Raw genomic sequence first — 23119 nt, forward strand, 5'->3', positions numbered from 1 at the left:
ATAGTACTGGAGTCCTTTTAATAATTATGTACATAATATTACATTTATGATCTTCTCACAATGCTTGGAAGAGAGTTTCCCATTTCATGATTATGGTTTCTTATGATAGTTACCTTTCATGATATTTGCTTTATGACACACTGTTGGTCATAGCTATGACTGATCTGCTATTGCATCCCTGATCAGGAACACAACCCCAACACTGTCTTTCTTATAAGGAGGACAGAATTGATGCCTTTACCTTCAGTCCCTATTTGAAGCCAGTCTCTGGACCAATAAGAAATGGTGCAGTCTTGCAGTCACTAAAAGAAACTGCATATTAGGGGAATTACTAATGAAGTTTCTAACAAAGAACTGTCTATGTTAAGTCAGTGATTCATAAAGAATGATGTGAAAACCCTTAAAGGTCCCTGAGACACTTTGGAAGGTCTTCAAAGTCAAAACTATTTTATAATACTAGGATATTATTTGCTATTTTCACTCATATTGTGTCATGAGTATACAATGGAGTTTTCCAAAGGCTCCACTGAAACATATACACATTTGGAAAGTGAACCAGTATTTTCCAAATGACCAATGCGTGATGTAAAACATCCATTGAAAGACCATCAATGAATGTTAGTGTATCCAAATACAAAAAGCTCATTAATATGGTTTCATATTCCACATTGCAACTAACCATTAAGAAATCACTTGTTAAGCTTTAGCATAATACCAAAAAAGACTATCCATTACCTGAAAAGGCTACCAAAATACTCCTCCATTTTCTAACTACTTTAGACATCTGCAAGAGGCTCAATTTTCTTCATACTTATCAATCACAACATAACGCAACAGATTGAAGCAGAAGCAGATATGAGGACCCAGTCAGCTGTCCCCTATTAAGCCAGGCATTAAAAAAATTTTCAAAATATAAAATTATGCCACTCTTGTCCTCATTTATTTTTGGTTTAGAAAAGACAGATTTTTTTTGTTAAAAGATCTTATAACATAGATAAATTTTTTAATGTTCTCGATTTTTATTTCAAATGTGCTAAATATACATAAACAAAAGCAGGGGGGAGGTGTCAATAATTTTTAAGACTATAAAAGGGTCTTGAGAGCAAAGGTTTGAAAACCACTACTTTATATAACTAAAAAATGTTTTTCTTCTATAAAAGTTAGGCTGTACATGTGTTACAGTTTTATTTAAATATTGTATGGCATATGTATATGTATGGTAGATGCACCTGACAGCAAAAAGTGAACTTAAGCACACCCTGAGAATGATCCTGTATGGCAGGCACACCTGAATGTGTGTTCAGAGTTCCAAGAAGTGGCCAACCCAAGAGATTCATTCCTTACCTGTGGGGAACATCTGAGTCCCTGGCCTGTCTTGTGGAACGCTGGCCATACAGGGAATCCAGACTCTGTTTTGGGTTAAAAGAAGTTGCCAGGTGGAGGTTGTTAGGGGGTGGAGGTTAAGTGAAAATGCTATATAAACTGCACGCTTTCTGCAAGAGGTGGCAGTTCTACCGTCCAGCCCACCATCACTGGACCACCCTGTATGCAAGTTACCCTCAGTAAACCTTATGTCTCATTTGCTGGCTCTGGATCTCTTTTTCGGCCTCTTGAACCTGGTGCCATTCCTGAGGAAGTTAATAGGTATCCCACGTGACAAAATATTAAATTGAGGCTGATACATTGACAGGACTTTATTCAATAAATTTATTGATATAAAAGCCAAAATAAAGGTATAAAGTCAACTGTAAGTAAGGAAGTAAGTATACAGACTGAGGTAACTGTCTGCCCTTTGTACAGAGCTCAGGAAGTTTAATCTCATCAAGTATTTCTCCATCCCTGGTCTATGGCCTGGAACCAGAGCAAACCACATCTTACAAGATAGGCTGTAATTTCTGAAGGAGGACAGACAACTGTCATGGTGGTTGCCCCCACAGATACCTTTGGTTGTTCACCTCTCTAACCAGTTATCCATTTCTAAACTACTCCGTTCATAAATTACTAAGATTCTGTGCATTCTGTCACTTCCATCAACGAACAAAATAAGCCTGTACCCAACTTACAGGCTCATGTTCTGGGGAAAAGTTTTTCACAGCTCAGCTAGTTATAGATAACCTTGAAGACGCTTCATCCACCCCCACCACCCCCACTTAAGAAGGAATTGCAACTAGCAAGAAGAATGAGTTGTGGCCTGAAATCCTGGAATGAGACAAGCTATAAACAAATAAACAAAGCTGCTTGACACAATTTCCAGCTTTATCTTAAAATAAAACAAAAAGTTACAGCAAAAAAAAAAAAAAAAACCACATAGACAAGTATCCTTACTAAAGAACATCATAGAACTTAACAATAACGGAGATCTTTGCTAAGATTTTACAGTAATTTCAAGGGATACCCAGGACTTTCTTGGGTTTTAGTTAATTTGCAAAATGAAACATCACAATCAAGTTTCTGGTTTTTTTCCCTTAATCAGTTAGTGGTTTGACTAGACCTGAGTTAGAAGAGAAAGGATCAACAGTGTTGGCTGAAGTAAAATTTGAAAAATAAAATGAAGCACAAAAACAAATGCTGAATTTTGCAGTAAAGTAAGAAACTCAATAGTAAATATTTCAAATTCTGGATTGACTGCTGAGATCATGAAAGATGTACAAAATGGGTTAAAAACCAGAGGCTGCATTTAGGAAGTATGAAAAAGTAGGTTAAAAAGTAGAGAACAAATACCCTCAGGTGGGCTGCGCTGGCTACACTCCCCCCATCCCCCCAAATAACAAGAGAGCTACTATAGTACAACAGCTGATGTGAAATTATTGGGTTAAGAGAAGTAGGTTCATGGCTGGGCATGGTGGCTCACGCCTGTAATCCCAGTACTTTGGGAGGCCAAGGTGGGTGGATTACCTGAGATCAGGTGTTCGAGGCCAGCCTGACCAACAGAGTGAACCCTATCTCTACTAAAAATACAAAAATTAGCCGGGCGTGGTGGTGTGTGCCTGTAATCCCAGCTAATCAGGAGTCTGGGGCAGGAGAATCGCTTGAACGTGGGAGGTGGAGGTTGCAGTGAGCCGAGATCATGTCACTGCACTCGAGCCTGGTGGACAGATTAAGACTCTGTCTCAAAAAAAAAAAAAGTACGTTCATAATAACATATTAAATATTGATTCCAATATAGCAGAAATGAAGCAGTTTAGATGTACCAACCCAACTTTGAGGTATACAGTTGATAAATCCAGTATTTCTAAAACTTGGGAGTAAACTTCTAAAACCAGTCATTCCTTGGTTTGCACAAAACATTCTTAACTCCTTGTGAAAATAACTTTTATAACAAAAATAAGTTTTGAAATTCAAAAATAAAAGTTCAAAAGTAATTTTCTAATTTAGTAAGAATTGAGACAATTTAAAATTGCACCAAAAGAAATAAAATATTTAGGTATAAATCTAAAACATATACAGATTTGTATTCTGAAAATTACAAAATAATGATGAAAAAAATCGGATTCCCTAAAAAAATGGAGACACATACTATGTTCAAGATAGGAAGATTCAACACAGTAAAGATACCAATTCTCCACAAATTGATCTATGTTTAATGCAATTCCTACAAAAATTCCAGGAAGATGTCTGTAGATGTAGACAAGCTTATTCTAAAATTTATGTGGAAAGGCAGAGGATCAAGAGTAGCTAAAACAGTTAAAATGTTTAAAATGAGGTATAACATGAGAGGAATCAGTCTCTCTAATGTTAAGGTTTATTATGGATGCTGTACGTAATCAAGAGTGTGTAGTAACAACAAAGGAATAGACACACAGATCAATAGAACAGAATAGAGACTACAGAAATAAACCCATAAAAATATGCCCAACTGACAAAAGTGCCAAAGCAATTCAATGAAGGAGGGATATCTTTTTAACAAATGGTGCTGGAGTAACTACACATCCATAGGCCAAACAAACAAAAAAGAACCTCAACCTAAACCTCACAGTCTATACAAAAATTAAATCAAAATGAATCATGGACTTAAGTGTAAAACATAAAACCATAACAATTTTATAAAACACCAAGTGGTATACCTTAAAAGTAATCAATTTTTATTTGTCAATTATACCTCGATAAAGCTGGGAGATGAAAAAATAGAAGAAAATCTTTGGGACAAACAGGCAAAGGACAATAGGGATAGGTGACATGTTAGACTTGACACCAAAGCACAATCCATAAGAGATATATCTGCTAAACTGAACCACATCAAAAATCAAAATTAAAAATTTCTCCTCTGAAAGACATTGTGAAAAGGATGACAAGACAAGCTACGGAATGGCAGAAAACATTTGTAAACCACATATCTGACAAAAACCTCGTATCTAGATTATAATAAATAATTCTCCAAAAATAGATAAAGCAAACAATCCAATTAGGAAATGGGCAGAAAACATGAATGAAATGCACAGATCTACAGATGGCACATAAGCACATGAAAAGATGTTCAACATCATTAGCCATTAGGGAAAGGCAAAATAAAACCACAATGAGATGATGCTACATAGCTATCAAAATGGCTAAAACTTTAAAAAGTGTTAACACCAAATGCTGGCAAAGATGCTGAGAAACTGGACCACTTACACACTACCGGCGGGACAATAAAAAATGGTACCACTACTTTAGAAAAGAGTATTCTGATGATTGTTACAAATGGAAAAAACAACAACAAAGAAAAAAGTATAAAAAAAAAGAGAGAGAATGGAATGACATTTCTTACAACATCAAACACAGATTTACCATAAAACCAGCAAGTACACTTTCAGGCATATATCCCAGAGAAATTAAAATGTATATTCAAACAAAAATCTGCACATAAATGGTCATAGCAGTTTTATTAGTCAAGAGCCCAAAACTGGAAACAAACCAAATGTCCTTCAACAGGATGTACCATAATACTCCATAGTGGTGCATACCATGGAATACTCAGGGAAAAAAGGAACTATTGATACATGTAACCATTTGAGTGAATGTATAAGCGGAATCTGCCAACGTCAAAAGGTTAGATACTGTGTGATTCCATTTATATAACATTCTTGAAATGACAAAATTAGAGAAATAATGAGCAAATTAGCTGATGTCATAGGTTAGTGAGGGAAAGGCAGGAGGTAGCTGTGGCTGTAAAAGGGTAAAATACAAGGGATTCTTATGATGGAATTGGTCTATATCTTGACTATGTTGGTAGTCACACGAATCTATACATGTGATAAAACTGCACAGAACTAAATACACACACATGTAAAACTAGGGAAAGTTAAATGCAGTTGATGAATTGTATGTATCACGACCAATTTCCTGGCTGTAATATTATAGTTATTCTACATATTTTTTACAACTGCATGGCAATCTATAATGAACTCAAAATAAAAATTTACAAAACTTCCAATATGAAAAAAAATGAGGACACTATATGGTTAACTACTTCAAAGACTTAACATTATAGGTGACTGATTTTCATGCTCCCAAGTGAGCAGTCATATAATTCACCTCCATGTATAACTCAGAATCCACAGGGTCAGTTCCATTTCTTATCTCTTCTCTCTTTCTTCTCCCTCCCTACCACCTGTCAATCCTCTTCACATAAGAGAAAACTGCAGTATATAGTTGTATATGTGTGTGTATGCACTGTAATTTCATGTTCTCTATATGTAGTTTTATATACACACTCAGCTATTTATCATAATTATTAATTAGCAATCTGTGCTCTTCATAATTTTAAAATCCATTATGTGGCACATTTTATGCTTCCCTTTAAAAATAATTAAAATGTCAGTTATTTGTTGTTTATGGTAACTGTTCTCAGTCCCCACTCCTACCCTATTTCATGGGTAAGTGGCTCTTAAAAATAGTTTGTTTGCTTTGCACTGTGAGCTGATCATTACTGGAATCTACATAATAGGATATCTTCTGTGCACTGAAACAGAAGACAATAATTGCAAATTTTGGAGGAAAAAAATAAGCGCTTTTTCTGGCCACTGATGTACAGCGTGTATTTAATGAGTCCCTGTCCCTGGGCATGGCACTGGTATAATGGGCATGGCATATTATATAGACTAAGTACCACAACATGCCATGTATTAAAAACATCTAATTAATATATTGCAGAAACCTAATTTATTTATAGTTCTGAGCTTCCTTTGCTCATTCTCACAGCAAGCATTATTGCCATACTTTTTCATACCTTTGCTTTCCAAACTACTTGTCAATTTTAAGCAACAGAACCTGACTCAGGGCTTCTGTCTGATACATATACGCAGAAGGTGGCAACTGAGTGCCCTGTGTAAAAGTCATGGGATAGGACTCTTTTCCTCTCTCCATTCAGGAAAGAAATACTTTTAAAAGAGCTGCTGTATTCTCAGACTAGTTAGTCCTAACAGTCTCCCACCCACGCTCTAACAGTTTTTTCACTCTGGGGAGTAGGTGCAGACCATGTCCAAAAAGATGTACTATAATTAATCTTTAACAGACAATGTGCATAGATATAAAAACAGAAGGCATTGTTCATGTGGCATTTCTTACACAGTGGCCCCAAAAGGTCAGTTTTATATACTATGGCTATTACAGTGTCATTTCCAATTTTAGAGAAACAATCAGATAACCAAATAGAGTATTTTCCCAAAATGACTATGATCCATCAGTCAACATGTAGCTCATTAATGTACACAATCTTTTGCATCTTCCTCTTAAATATAAAATACTAAATTTTCCCGAATCTTTTACTTAGAAAACAGTACTAAAAATAGTTTTCATTTCCAAGCAAATATCAAATTGCAATAAGCAATTTTAAGAGAGCACATTAAATGCCCAATAAGAAACATCCCAAGAAAGTACAATTAGAAGCTGGAGAAATGGTACCTTAATTCTTCTCTCGGTGTCATCTAACTTTAACTCTGCTGAAACTAGTTTCTTTGCCAAATCATCTCGTTCAGGTAGGTGTCTAGCTTCAGAGATCTCTTTCAGTTTCTGTAAGGAAAATTTTGTCCTAAATAGTTCACTTTCTGTATCTTTTACCCTTTTCTCAGTTGCCCGTTCTTTCTCTTGAGATTTTCTTAAGCGTTCTTTGAGTGCTGTAATCTCATTGTTATGACGAAATATAAGCTGTGAGATTTCATTTTCAGCATCTTCAAACTTATTCAGGGCTTTCTCCTGTCTGTACTGAAGCCTTTTCAAAGATTTATTTTCTTTTAGCAGCTCAGCTAACTTGACCTGGAGTTCAGATACTTCATTCTGCAACTCATTGATTTTTAGCAGTCTTGCAGACAGAATCCGTTTTGTAACAAGATCAGTATCTTTCCGAAGTGGCTCTCTATTGAGGCTCTGGGAGCGAAATCCCACTCGGACTCCCTTTCTGTTTGGTAGACCCTTAGGGCTTGGTTTCCGAGGGGCTAAAAAAGAAACAGGAATAATGTAAAGTGAAAGCTATACCAAATGTAGTGTTATTTATTCATCCTAACACAAGTGGGTCGATAACATTCTTTAGTTATTTTTGTCATTAAGAAAGGATTTTACAATGTTAGTAAAAGATCAAGTTTTATTTAGAGCTCTAAATAGGTTTCTATTAAGAAAGGTGTGCAATATTTTAAGAAAGGTAAAAAATATTCTGATCCACCAAAAATGATATCCCAATAGTTTATACAGAATTATTTTACATCGCTTTAAAAGACAGCAGTGTCAAGCTTTAACCATTTTTAACTTTTTAGATAAGATGGCAAGTCAGAATTCAAACATGAGCGTAATCAGCATCATCAGCATTAGCGTGGTACATCACAAACACTGGACAAAACATTGTGATATTCAAATCATTCGTGCCAAGATATTGGGATCATTATTTTAAATGTGAAAATGTATATTTTCAATTTGCATTTCTCTAATGATCAGTGATGTTGAGCTTTTTTTCATAAGCTTGTTGGCCATATGTATGTCTTCTTTTGAAAAGTGTCTGTTCATGTCCTTTCCTCAGTTTTTAATGGGGTACAATGAGATACCATCACACATCAGTCAGAATTATTATTAAAAAGTAAAAAAAAATAACATGCTGGCAAGGTTGTGGAGAAAAAGGATCACATATACACTGTTGGTAGGAGTGTTAAAATTAGTTCAACCATTGTGAAAGACAGTGTGACTTTAGTCCTAAGACCTAAAGTCAGAAATACCACGTGACCCAGCAATTCCATTACTGGGTGTACCCAAAGGAAAAGAATCATTCTCTTATAAAGACATGCACATGTATGTTCACTGCAGCACTATTCACAATAGCAAAGACATGGAATCAACCAAAATGCTCACCAATGATAGACTGGATAAAGAAAATGTGGTACATATACACCATGGAATACTATGCAGCCATAAGAAAGAATGAGATCATATTCTTTGCAGGTTCATGAATGGAGCTGGAGGCCATTATCCTTAGCAAACTAACGCAGGAACAGAAAACCAGTAACACATGATTTCACTTATAAGTGGAAGCTAAATGATGAGAACACATAGACATATAGAGGGGAACAACACACACTGGGGCCTATCAGAGGGTGCAGGGCAAGGGGAGAGAGCAGATCAGGAAAAATACCTAATGGATACTAGGCTTAATACCTGGGCGATGAAATAATTCATACAACAAACCCCCATAACACACATTTACCCATGTTATAAACCTGCACATCCTGCACGTGTCCTTGAACTTAAAACTAAAAAAAAAAAAGGAAAAGAAAATGTATGTTTTCTCTACATTAATTACAACTTTATCTGGGGACAGGATGACAGCATATTATACAGTGAGATTTGTGGCTCAAATTTATCACTTAACTATTTGGACAATTCAATCAAACCTTTCCAAGTCTATTTACCCAGCCCATAGAAAGAAGACAATGTCATCGACACAACTAGGTTGTTGGGAGAGTTAAATGCTCTACGTATTCTCTGTTAGTAATAAGAACATTCCATTTATCGGTGATTGAAAATGGAAAACAGAAGTACAGGTGTGTTTCTAAATGCTTTCTCAGAAGATTTCTTTTCTGTGATGTTCAAATCAAAAACACCTAATTTGAGATGAAAACAAAAAATCACATCCTAAAAAATGTAAGTATATGAAATCTTTAAAGAATACATTTTAAATCACATTTCTCAAAAATTTGAAATAATGTTTTTATTTTTACTAAAAGTTCATTAAACTTAAGCCTCAATATTCAGAGCACCAGCCCTTTAAAAGAGGCACTTGAAAATCTGCTAAGAATAATCATCTTTAATCTACATGGTGACTGCATTTTTTTTTTTCAAGGAGAAAACGCATTCCAGAGTACAAAAGTTTGAAGAAACACTAGAAGATCCAACCTTTCCTTCCCCATTTCATCAGCTATGGATACTTGATTCCATTTTGTAAATAAGTAAAGAATAACAAGTAATTTTCACAATTTAACATTACAAAGTTTCATTAAAAAGATAAAAGATTTTATAGAAACTGTTCTGAATGTGTATCAATTTGGGATTCCAGCTCTATAAATGACTGAATACATGAAAGGAAGCAGTAATAAAAAGAAATGAGGGAGTACTTAATTACTGCTACTTTGAAACTATGCTATCCATTATGGTAGCCACCGCCACACAGAGCTTTTGCGAACCTTGACATGTGGGTAGCTCAAATTGGGATATGCTGTAATTGTGAAACATACACTGGATTTCAAACACTTGTTTCAAAAATAAAAATAATGCAAAATATTTCACAATGTTTTATACTTACTATATGCAGAAATAATACTCATATATTATTAAAATTAATTTCATTTGTTTTTCTTTTTTAACCTGGTTACTAGAAAATATAAAATTACATTTGTGGCTTGCATTTGTGACCTGCATTATACTTCCAGTGGGCAGCATTACTTTAGAATATAATTTTAAAGTTGAAATGTCCATCATTTCAGTTTTCTTTCCCAACATATGTAGTTAATGGAATTTTGGTATATATACGCTATTATGGGATATGTACTCAGCTCTTGGAATGACAGAAACTTTATACATAAAAATAATTATGGCCGGGCGCGGTGGCTCAAGCCTGTAATCCCAGCACTTTGGGAGGCCGAGACGGGCGGATCACGAGGTCAGGAGATCGAGACCATCCTGGCTAACAAGGTGAAACCCCGTCTCTACTAAAAAATACAAAAAACTAGCCGGGCGAAGTGGCGGGCGCCTGTGGTCCCAGCTACTCGGGAGGCTGAGGCAGGAGAATGGCGTGAACCCGGGAGGCGGAGCTTGCAGTGAGCTGAGATCCGGCCACCGCACTCCAGCCTGGGGGACAGAGCCAGACTCAGTCTCAAAAAAAAAAAAAAAAAAAAAAAATTATATATGAAGATGAATGTCAATTGTTCCAAATATGGTTTTATTATACTGCTTATAAAACGAAACTTCACAGAGCAACTTGTTTTATACGAAAAGTTAAAGCCTAATAATATAAGAATCAGGATAAAAATTTTGAGTCAGATAAAAAAGGGTTTTCACAACCAACTTTCTGACATCCTAAAACTCTGAGTATAGATTTTTTAGCATATTCTATAACTACAAACTGACCATTAACCGGAACCCACAAATATTTCCAGCTTTCATCTACCTTTTTATTTTCATTTTTAAAACTATCAAGACAAAATATTTTAAACTATCAAGTGTTAATAAGAGTAAGAAGAAAGATGATTGTTGTGTATATCATTCTTCATCTCTCCTTGTTAAGTCACTCCTAAAAAGTGGGTGGAAAATTGCTTTTTCTTCCTTCAGGTGTTAAAAATAATATGACTAATTTTTTTAATGTAGTAAAAATAAATTATGCATCCACCAAAAAAATCAAGATATGTTTATATTATTAAGAAAACAAAGAATAAACATAATAAACGAACATGTGTAACTAAAACTTATTAAATTTTGCCATGATAAATTCTGATGCAGCATGAATTTTATGCAAAAAAACAAAGTATGCTGAAAATTAAGGAAGGGGAAGGAAGAATATGCTATCGAACATGCAAACCCGAAAACTCGTTTAAAATACTGTTTTAATCACATTTGTTTTGTCCTTAGGTTAGTCTATACTGATTGCAATTTAAACCAAGAGAAATTAACTTAGTGTTTACGGAAACGTATCAGTTTGGTCTTGTTACTTGGTCTAAGGCAGACTAATTATCACAGATTTTAATTCAAAGGACAGTGTAAAACAGAAAACACTACAAGTCAAATTGAAGACAATAATTGAAAATTTCTGGCTGATGCTGGACTGCTTTTCACAGCTTTTCTCAATTATCTTCTCAAATAAGGTAAGACTTACAAAGTTCTAACTCCTTAATTGGCCTCCTAAGTTGCTTCCGGGGAATGAAGAAAAAAATTAAACTATTCCTTACCAATAATACCCTAGGTATTTCTTCAGAATAACAGGCATTTTCTAAGGTTCAACCCTAAGATCTGTTTTGTTAGTTCTTAATTATACAGCAAAAGTTTAATAAGATATCATGCTCTCAACTACAAAATCATAACAGGCCCCTCACTGAGACAGATTTAGAGAAAGAGACCAAAATACCACCAACAACAAAGCATTGTACTCACAAAAAAAGAAAAAGAAAAAGGTTCCCAATTGTTATAAATGGTTAGAAGTATGGAAATCCCTGAGGAGCTAGACTGGGGGTCCATGAAAGTATTTCCTTCAAAAGGAATACACATAATTTGTAGTTTTTAATGAGCAAATATTATTTTTTGAAGTAAAAATTTTATAAAGGCAAACTTAATTATGCCCTTGCTTAACTCCTTTCAATGGCTAACTATTCCCCACAAAAATAGTCAATACATTAGCACAGGATGCAAGGTGTTTCATAATGTGGTCCCTTGTTTCCCTTTTCCACCCACAATTTTATCACTCCCTGACTTGCAATCTAAACTCTCACCATTTTAAGCTACTGCTGTGCTACTTTTATTAATGGGTACTGTAATTATCTCATTTGCCTTATTTTTCTACACTGTACTTGTAAACCTTACATATGTTGTTACTAACTACAGTGGGGTTTTCTTGACCAGAGATTTATTGAGATGCAGATATTTGTAGAATATTATACAGTCAAATATGTATGAAGGCCTATTTCCATTCTAGTAATATTTTAATAACAAAAATGACTTCTAATGATTAATCTAGTTTCCATTATAACACACTTCAAAAGAAAGCAAATTACACCAAAGGCCCCAATTCCATTCCTAGGTTTAATTTGAATTTTTACAGTAAACACTGTATTACCTAGAGTAAGCAATTTTACTCAATCTATTAAAAATGTCCCTTAACCACTTTATATCAATGCTTTTTCTACTTTCAAAAAATGAAGATACAAAAAGGTACATATGATTTATAAACTTTTTTGCCTTTACAGTATCTCAGAAACCCCAAGACAAGCATTTCTTTAGGAAAAAGAAAAAACAAACTGAGAAGGCTTAGGTATGTTTCCTTCTGTATATTGTATGACTCTGAATATAACAAATTTAATAGTACCATCAAGCAACATTTATATATAAGTATATAACCTATAAAATGTAAATCAGCCCACTTCCATGTATACAACATATATACTAATAAAAGAGTTTCATTCATACACGTTTTCCTTAAGCACTCAAAATGAGTCTTCCAGGTCCACCAGACTCTTTTAAAGAAAACTTACCTTGGTGATGTACCTGGCCATCTGAAGTTTGTCTTTTAGGATTTTTTCTCTTAACACTTGCAGGTGAAGAACTGACCAGTGATGATCGGCCAGAAGACTGTGGCGTTTCAAAATCAGATGAATAAGAACAATGGTGTTTGCCTGACTTTCTTTCTTGATCAGTACCTGGACTTCTTGCTCTTTCCCCCATTGTTTTGAAAAATGGTTTCTATTCACATAGTTTCACAGATTATTTTCTCCAGAGGAGACTATGACAATACTGAAAAACATTTTCACAGTCTTCAGATCCTGATAATACTCATTTCTGTGCAATTTATTTTCTCCACAATGTATTTGTAGACCACAACTCACATTAGCATCCAGAAGATAAACTTTTTTGCCCTGAAATTAAGGAAGGGGAAAGGAGACTTATATACAGTCTCTACGTCGTTTCTACAATTAATTACAATGAAAGACACTAAAAGCAAAATAATATATAGCTTACAATTTTTAAAAGAGGCTACAATTTATCTATATTTTCACAGATAAGTTATTTACAGTATTTGGAGGAACTACAGACTGTCACAACCTAGACAGATAATAAGTACCTGACATACAACTACTTCTGAATAAATGTTAACTGAAGTTGACTGTTTAATTTTAAGAGTTATACTAGAGACAAATGCTGAATTTTAATGGACAATAATGATCAAATTACCAGTTTTTTCTTTTTTAGGCAAGGAGGTGGTGAGAGTGGAGGTAGTGGTGATAGTAAAGAACAAACCTGCTAATAAGAATAAACACATTTTGGGAGGCTGAGGCAGGCAGATCATGAGGTCAAGAGATCGAAACCAGCCTGACCAACATGGTGAAACCCCATCTCTACTAAAAATACAAAAATTAGCTGGGTGTGGTGGCACACATCTGTAGTCCCAGCTACTCGGGAGGCTGAGGCAGAAGAATCGCCTGAACCCAGGAGGTAGAGGTTGCAGTGAGCCAAGATGGCGCCACTGCATTTCAGCCTGGTGACAGAATGAGAGTCTGGCTCAAAAAAAAAAAAAAAAGGACAAAAGAAAAGAAAAAAGAATAAATAAAAATATCCAAGATTGACCATACCAAAAATGTAAAACTAAAGTATATTTTTTAAAAACTAAAAGAAAAAATACTTGATTGGAAACATTTGCAAACATGACAAAAAAATTATCATCTTCAATACATAAATATATCATCCTTTGAGAAAAATATGAGGTAAAAAATTAAATGGGCAAAATATATAAGACTCCAAAAAGGCAACACAAATTATTAAAGATTTTTCAAAATAATAACACTCAATGCTGTCAGAGTTGCTATCAGAAAAAGATCCACAGAGTTTTCTGGAAAAACACTGGCAAAATGTATTGTCACTTTAATTATGCTTTAACCTTTAATACAATAATTTCTGGATTCCAATAAAATAATGCTAAAATTAGGAGAAAAGTTATGTGCAAATATTTAATGCAGTACAGTACAATTTTTTTTTTTTTTTTTGAGACGGAGTCTCGCTCTGTCGCCCACTGCAAGCTCCGCCTCCCGGGTCCACGCCATTCTCCTGCCTCAGCCTCCTGAGTAGCTGGGACTACAGGCGCCCGCCGCCTCGCCCGGCTAGTTTTTTTTGTACTTTTTTTTTAGTAAAGACGGGGTTTCACCGTGTTAGCCAGGATGGTCTCGATCTCCTGACCTCGTGATCCACCCGTCTCGGCCTCCCAAAGTGCTGGGATTACAGGCTTGAGCCACCGCGCCCGACCAGTACAATTTTTTTAATGGAAGCAAATTAAATGCCTAATCATTGAGGAATAATTAAGTATTGTACAAATCCATACAGCATAATATCATGAACCTACTGAAAATGTTTACAAAAAGTTTGTATTTAAGGAAAATGCTTATACTATTATCGCAAAGAAAAAATTCAAATCAGTGCATACAGTATGACCTCAACTACACATATTCATTTAAAAAAAAAACTGAAAACACTATTATTCTTACCTGAATTCAGAAACTGAAAACATTTTCCAAAGCAAGGAATACACGAACACCAAAATAGTGCCTGCCTGACAACATGGATTTTGGATAATTTTCTCTCTCCATTAACATATTCTGGTTTTCTAACACAACAAAATTGGATTACTTTTATAATCCAATTTAGAAGAAACAAAAATTCCATTGATGAAATTAGTATTAAAAGTATTGTTCTTCTAGTAATAACATATGAAAGGACATGCACAAGGCAGCACTATTTATTGTAGCACTAATGTAAGTAGAAAACTAAAACAATAAAATGACCAATAAGAACTGGTCTTACAAATTATAAACATCCACACAATGAAGTATATGTACTACTATGAAGCTATTAAAGGAATGAAGACTATCTCTGTGTATTGCTCACAGTATGATGTAATCTCTAGGATATACAGAGAAAAGAAAGATGGAAAAAAAGCACGTAGTATGCTACCATTTATCAAGGAAGAAGGGTAACATATGTAATTTTTTATATTTTTAAGTAGAAGGAGAAATCAAGTAATTAAGAAAAATAAAATGGGTTCGCTAGGGTAGTTCTGTCCAACAGAACTTTCAGCCAGGATGGAAATGTTCTATAATCTGTGCTGTTCAAGATGGTGGCTGGCCACATACGGCTATGAAGCACTTGAGATGTTGCTGGTATAACTGAAGAACTAATTTTAGTTTTATTTAATTTTAATTAATTTTAATTTAAGAAGTCCCATGCGCTGGTAGTTAGCTTACTAAACACAGCTATAGGGGAAGGAAGGAAGCGGAGTTTAGGGAAAGGGATAGAAGCTTGGCTTCTTTGTATATAATTTTTGTAAATTTAACATTGGAAATTATAATTTTTAGAAATGAGATTTTTGAAAAGCAATTCCCATAAATCAAAATAAAATTAGATAAATCAATCTATATACATGGTTGGTGGTAAAACTACATAAATTAACCAGTTCGAATGACTTTAAAACACAATAACTTGACTTTATATTCCTAGTGAGACATAATGACAAAAAAAAGTGTAAAAAAAATTTTAAAGCCATTCCAAGAATCATATTTTGCTACTCAGATATTTTATTCTCACACTTATACACAGGTACTGTGAAATAAAACAAACGAGTAATTATTATTGGTGCAGTTGGGCACTAGAATTTTCAACATGGAAGAATTAAATATAAAGTAATGTGAGTTTTAAAACTTTGACATTCAAAATTTGAATTATGAGTGACAGCATGAATTTATGATGGCTTTTATTTATTTTTAAAAAACTTACTCACTTTGTTCACTGAAAAATCCCAGAAACAAGGAAAAAACTAGGAACATTCCTAGAACCCAGAAGTAGTGTCTATATGCCACTTCCCATGGAAAGAACCTAAAGTTCCTCGTGAAATGCCTGATTCCATTTCTGAGGGAGGAAACACACAAAATAAATCTAATGATATAGCAGTCTGGTCATACTAGAAAGCAAGGAAGTTATCAGACACTACTGATGGAGTGTCAATCAAATAGACTCAGGAGCCAACTTCAAGGAACTACTTGCCAAAGACAAGGCAAATTTGTCATCGATACGAATTATATCAGCAAACGATTTAAACATATCAAAAGTATTTAAATCCTTGAGTTCATATATTTTACAAAAACCTAATTATTCACCTTTGGAAGATTCTAGGAAACCATCTCATTTAATTTAAAAATTTATACATTAAAAAAAAAATGACACATGCATCTTGCTATAATATACTCTTAAAAAGCTATTATCTGAAAATAAAATATTAGATGAGGGGAAAGTATTTCTTTATGGAATTATTCTAGTTAACAAACAAAAAACAAAGTATTAAAATGACAGAATTAGACGAGTGACATTTCACAACTCCTAAAGAAATAATGAAGCTATATAATGATCATAAATGGCTGTATCACTCCAGAAAAGTAACAGCCAGACACCATGTCTCTGATAGGACACAATAATACCTCTGAAGTAATCTTCCCTCCTCCCCACAAAAACTGAATCTGAATCTAATGAAGCCTCTAAATGTAAATGACATTGAAAGTACGAGATCAAGGTACAAGGAAGCAATCAGAAAAAAATCCAGACTGTAGCAAACTCTACAGGAAAAACTAGATTTTTTAATGAACGAATTGCAAGCAGAACAAGAGAGGAGAGAAGAGGGTATTTATCTAATAAGAAAGGCTTAAGAAACAACCACCAAGTGCAATCCATGGACAGTATTTCAATCCTGATTACAATAAGCTGTATTAAAAAATTATAATCAAGAAAATTTAAACACTATTTATTGTTATTAGAGACAGGGTTTTGCTCTGTTGCCTAGACTGGAGTGCAGTGGCAAAATCATGGCTTACTGCAACCTTGAACTCCTGGGCTCAGGCAATCCTCCCACCTCCTGAGTAGCCAGACCTACAGACGTGAGCCACCATGCCCAGCCCTGACCACATATTTAATATTAAGGAATTATACTGTTTTAGGTGAGACATTGATACTGTCATTATCTTTTTAAAGAATCTTTATCTTTTAGAGATGTATGTTGAAATATTTACAAATAAAATTGTCTGAGGTTTGCTTCAAAATAACCCAAAGGAAAATGGGTAAGGGTAGAGATACAAAATTGACCATGAGTTGACGATTATGTAAACTGATAGAAGACTTTTGAATTCATTATTCTAATATTTCCAATTCTGTATTTGATATTTTCTTTAGAAAAATATTTTAAACAGCAAAAAAACACTTGACTTTGATTTTACCTCTGACGTGAGTATCTAGCAATCTCAGTCTCAAAATTAGTTACTGTATCTAAAATCAACAATTCCTATGGCAAGTACTAATATTAAAAATATACATAAATCAGCCTGAATCTTTCACTCTGCAATCATGTGAAAAAATATTTATATGTGAAAAAAAAATTGTCTAGAAGAAAAGGATAATGATAACAGCAAGTAAGTGGCTCTGGTACTCATTAGCTATGTAAATCTGGAGAGTTTACCTCTCAATGTAAGTCTAATTTTTTAATATGTAAAAAGATAATATTACTAGTAACTACTTTAGAGAATTCTTGTGAGGATTAAATGGGATAATTCAATAACTATCACACAGTAAGAACTTGGTAAATATCAACAATTATATTAGCAATTCAAATACATATGAGATGCTCAGTAAATTATAACTGATGTTCTTTGTCAACAACTTTCAGTTTAAATTCCAGTAATATAATTAAAAGTTGGTTATATGGTAAAGATGAAAATTATTTCTGTTTACATTTGCATAGCAGAAGTAGCTTCCTATGACCTATCCTATCTAAATCCGAGGGGCCCACCAACTTTCTATGGACAAGGGGAAGAACACACAAACAGTGTTCTCTCCCTGCCACCCCCAAATATATCCACATAGTTCCATAAAAATAAATAAATAAAGGAAATATCTAATGCCCCACTATCCAAGTCCTGCTCCCTGAAACAACCATTTTAATGGCTTATACCTTTATGTGTGCACTGTATCTTGAGTTAGCAATTTTAGACTATGAAAGATGAGGATTTAACTCACCCTTCATTTTATACGGTTGCAACATGCAACTACGTGTTGGTTATGCATGGTTTTTCTCTTAGAATTCCTAATTGTCTTTTTTTCCTATTAAGGGGAAAAAACATTTCTTATATCACTAATACCTACCAGCTTCTTAATCTACCAATAGCCCTAAGTCCATTCCATTCTTCCTCCTAAAGACATTTTCCTTGAATTTTCTATTCTAATTTAAACCAACTACTTTCTAGACATATTGTACTGCTGTCATTCTGGAATTACTTTTATTAAATTCCTGAGTTAGTGCACTATTTCATTTAGACCATGTCATCTTTATTAGTCTCCATCATCATTTTACTGGTCCACATCCTTAAATAACTTCTTCAGAAAGAGTTTATGGTTTAGGAAGTAAATGTTCTAAGTCCTTGCATGCCTGAGAATGTTGTTATTTTACCTCACACTTATTACTTTTCATACAATCCAAATTCTAGGTTATTTTCTCTCAGAACTTTGAAGACACTGCTTCACTGTCTTTTAAACCCTCAGCATTGTTTGTGAGACATATGTTATAATCATTCTTTTATTCAAAATATATCAGCATTGTTTGTGACACATATGTTACAGTCACTCTTTTATTCAAAATATATTTCTTGAGCTCTATGTAGCAGTAATGAACAAAAAGTCCCTGCCCTTAGGGAATTAACACTCTAGTTACACTAAAATAGATTCTCATTCCTTTATAGGTTATCTTTTTCCTTTTTTCGCTCCCTAGGTGCATTTAGGGTTTTCCCCCTTGTTATACTGAAATTTCACAAGAACATGAATACCAGTGAGCCTTTTTCGTTGTGTTGGGACCCTTTCTCCCCCTCTTCCTTTCAATCTGGAAATCTGTATCTTTAAGCACCAGAGGTTTTCTTATATTGTTCTTCAGATAACTAACCTTTTTTTCCATTTTCTTTTTGAAATTTCTCCTAAATAAGCCTGCTTTTTTTCTTCTATTTTCAAAGAGTTTTATTCAATTTATCTTCTAGACCATCATTTTAAAAATTATGCCAATATCTTCATTTCTAAGAACTCTTTCCTGTTCTGATTTTTAAAATAATTATTCTGTTCTTGCATTACCGAGGTAATATTTTTTTTTTCTCTGAGAATACTACGTAAACATTTTCTGTTTAAAGTCTCTTCTGGTCCAAGAATTACCTCTGCTTCATATAGTGTCAGCTTTTCTGTTTCTTTATTTTGGGTTTTTATTTAAAACAATACTTCTGGTTTTATTTATTTGAAGATAATTTCTGGTTGATCATTTATACTTAAAAAAAGAGAAAAAAGAAAGAAATGAAACCACTCCTAGGAAATCCCCTCGGTTTAGCAGACCAGCTGGACCAATTCTTAGGACCCATCTTTCACACCTGGGCTAAAACAATGTCTATCATAAATATCCTGTTCACAGGAGAAGAAAAGGGAATAATTAGGAAAGCGGTCATAGCCATCTGGGAGAGGCAACACCCTTCCAGGCAAAAAGTCTTGCCAGCCAAACAAAAGTTTCCAAATGTCAATCCCAACTGGAATAATCACAATCCCAGGACTGGGCCCAAATGCAGAACCTCAGGAAACTAATAATTAAAGGGATCAAAGAGTCCACTCCTGGGACACAAAATGTCTCAAAGGCATTTGAAATTCAACAAGAAAAAGAGGAAATTCCCTCTGCATTCCTGGAGAGGCTCAGCGATCAAATCAAAAAATACTCTGGATTAGATCCGGAGGACCCAGTAGGGCAAGGTCTCGTGAAAGTTAACTTTGTAAGAACTGGCCTTGCAGGCCAGGGAGTGCAGCTGCAGGTGTGGGGGCGGCAGGAGACACAAGCCGGAGCAGACAGCCAAGATAACAGTGGACAGTTTGGGAAAGCTAGTGTGAGTAAACCTCTAATAAAAGAACTAATGTCTGTATTACACTTACGGAGTCACTGGGGACTCCAGGCTCTGAGTGATGCAATACTTAGGAATTACGGGTGTATAGGGATTTATACCCTCAGTAAACAAGTATGTGGAAGTTGTGTAACTTGTCAAAGGGTAAACAAAAAGGTGATTAGAAAACAGGCCACAGGAGGAAGGCCTCCCCAGCTAAGACCATTTCAAAGCGTTCAAGTAAATTTCACAGAAATGCCCAAAGCAGGAAAACTAAAGTATTTACTGGTAATCATAAATCACCTTTCCCTCAGGGTGGAAGCCTTTCCTCTTCCAATAGCCACTGCCGGGAATGTGGTCAAAATAATATTAAAACAAATTTTACCTACATTTGGCCTGGTGAAAAATATTAATTCAGACAATGGGAGTCACTTTACCTCAAGGGTGTTAAAGGGAATTATGGAAGGTTTACAAATTAAATGGAATTATCACACCCCTTGGCATCCCCCTTCCTCTGGAAAGATAAAAAGAATAAATCAAACTCTCAAAAAGCTATCACCAAACTAACCTTAAAAACTAAAATGCCTGGAACCAAATGTCTCCCAATAGCACTCCTTAGAACAGCCCCAGGAAAAAACTTGGGATTGTCCCCCTACAAGTTATATATGGGCTCCTATATTTTGGCAGAGCTACAAATCTCCCTACTATGGAAACCAAGGATCAATTCTTAAGAAATTATAAACTGGCCATATCCTCCACCCTGTCATCCCTTAGGTTGAAAGGACTTCTAACTCAAACTCCGCCTCTTAAGTTTGCTGTTCACCACTTCCAGCCTGGTGATTTGATGCTGACTAAAACTTGGAAAGAAGGTAAGCTCCACCCAAGCTGGGAAGGTCCCATCAAGTGCTCCTAAGCACTGAAACAGCCATGCAAACAGCTGAACGCCAGCAGATTCACTGTACTCCAATCAAGGCACTCGTAAAACGGACCCCAGAAGGGAGGGGAGGGGAAAACAACAGTAAAAGGTGCATCGGTCACCTAAGGAACCCTTAAAGTTAACTCTAAAAAAAAATGTAACAAGAAAACATAGGCTGGCCCCATGTCTGAAAGTTAATATGGCTAAAATGGGCTATTGTACAAAAAGCAGAAGGTCAAAATGGAAACTGGCAGGGAACTCCTCCCTACCCAATCAAGTTGGTAATTAATGTAACCAAGATGGTAGCACTCCAAACTATAAGATTTAATGCCTGCCTGGTCTTACTTTGTGGGAATTTGAAAAATCAGAGACAGCTCTCACAGGCAAATAAATATCTCTGCCCTTAACCAGGTACAGGTTACAGTAGTGCATGACTCTGCCCCAGCTGGGATGACATATGGTAAACTACCCAATTTCAAGGTTGGACAGTAAACACGGGGTGGGTAACTCTGAGCTGGAGACCCTTAAAGAATAAACTACATCTGCCCAAGGGCTCCCCGCCAAATAACTGCCAGAATTTAAAATGCAATCCTATACTCATCACCATTAACAATCCAGCCATTCTAAACCAAGAACCAAAGGAAGCATCTTGGGTATATGGGCAAGGAGCAGACATCACAGGGAAAGACCCCCTAGGGAATTCGTTCTCAAAAATCAAAAACGCAACCTCCCATTTGCTGGGGACTACTCCAACTCCAAACCCCAATAAACACTTTAGTCCACCAAATAATAACCTTAAAAGGGTAAAAATAATTGAGGTAAAGAATTTAAGGCAAACCTTAGAAACTGAGACAGGGTACAGGGATGTGAATGCCTGGGTCGAATGGGTCAAAATTTCGGTACAAGCCCTCAACAAGAGTAACTGCTACGAGTATGCTGCAAAACAACCTCAGGCAAAGGTGGTTCCGTTTCCCCTAGGATAAAATATCAATCCTGAAGGAATGCGTTGCATGTTGGCTCTATACCAGAACAAGGATGCATAGGAAAATGAAACTTACAAAAGTCTGTCATTGCTCTTTCCTGCATTGCGGAAGTCAAATCCCAGAGCAATTCCCTCATTCTCTATGGGGAATATAAACCACTCCTCTTGTCTCTCTAGGCAGGGGGCAGAGTTCAATAAGCCCATGGGAGAATCCTCAACTTGTACCCACATCTTAAACATCAGTGGTAAGGCAATGGCAATCACTCAGCTCTCCACATACCCAGTGCTAACATCATGTGGTATTGTGGGAAAAGGAACCTCCATTAACCTGTTACCATCTGATTCGACCGGGACTTGTGCTTTAGTCCAACTGGCCATTCCCCTCACCCTGACATTCCATAAGATTTTCAAAAATACACATGGCCACAAAAACCGAAAAGATGTAACAAATTCTTTTAGGCCCAATATATGTGTTAACTCAACAGGAGTCCCTAGGGAGATGCCTAATCAACTTAAGGCCAGAAACCAAATACCTGCTAGGTTTAAGTCAGCACTCTTCTAGTGGTCAACTATTATTAAGAATGTGGATTAGATTAACTACATCTATTATAATCAACAAAAATTCATCAATTATACTCAGACGCCCTCAAAGAGGTAGCTAGCCAGTTAAATGCCATCAGCCAAATGGTCTGGGAAAACAGGCTTGCGCTACACATAATACTAGCAAAAGAAGGGGGCATATGTGTTATGCTGGGTGGGAAATGTTGTAGTTTCATTCCTAACAATACTGCCCCAAATGTAACCATCACAAAAATTTTACAAGGACTAACAACTCTAGCCAACAAACTGGCAGAAAATGCTGGAATTAATAACTCATTTTCGGGCTGGCTAGAAGGCTGGTTTAAAAAATGGAAAGGCATGGTAGCTTTAATCCTTACATCTCTCATAATTGTGGCAGGAGTCTTAACTGCAGTGGGATGTTGTATTATCCCTTGTGAGGGGACTAGCACAGAGATTAATTAAAACAGCTATTAATAAGCAAATGCCCATAACTTACTAGCAAAATAACCTGCTACT

At 35.4% G+C, this 23119-nt stretch overlaps 1 protein-coding gene across 3 annotated transcripts in view; it reads right to left on the reverse strand.

Annotated features, from left to right (window-relative positions):
- LCA5 (lebercilin LCA5) overlaps positions 1-23119 on the reverse strand; it is a 52681-nt gene that overhangs the window by 20875 nt on the left and 8687 nt on the right. Inside the window, exons 2-4 of one of the 3 annotated variants that reach the window (XM_031667258.1) lie at positions 15986-16113; positions 12696-13076; positions 6883-7412 (exon numbers count right to left, since the gene is read on the reverse strand). In XM_031667258.1, the coding sequence (XP_031523118.1) occupies positions 6883-7412; positions 12696-12885 (720 nt within the window). In that variant the 5' untranslated portion in view covers positions 12886-13076; positions 15986-16113. Of the gene's footprint in view, positions 1-6882; positions 7413-12695; positions 13077-15985; positions 17017-23119 lie in introns of those variants that run through there. The other 2 variants (XM_031667259.1, XM_031667257.1) reach the window with 2 other exon arrangements.

Source organism: Papio anubis, chromosome 6 (genome assembly GCF_008728515.1).
Source record: "Papio anubis isolate 15944 chromosome 6, Panubis1.0, whole genome shotgun sequence".
Lineage (NCBI taxonomy): Eukaryota > Metazoa > Chordata > Mammalia > Primates > Cercopithecidae > Papio > Papio anubis.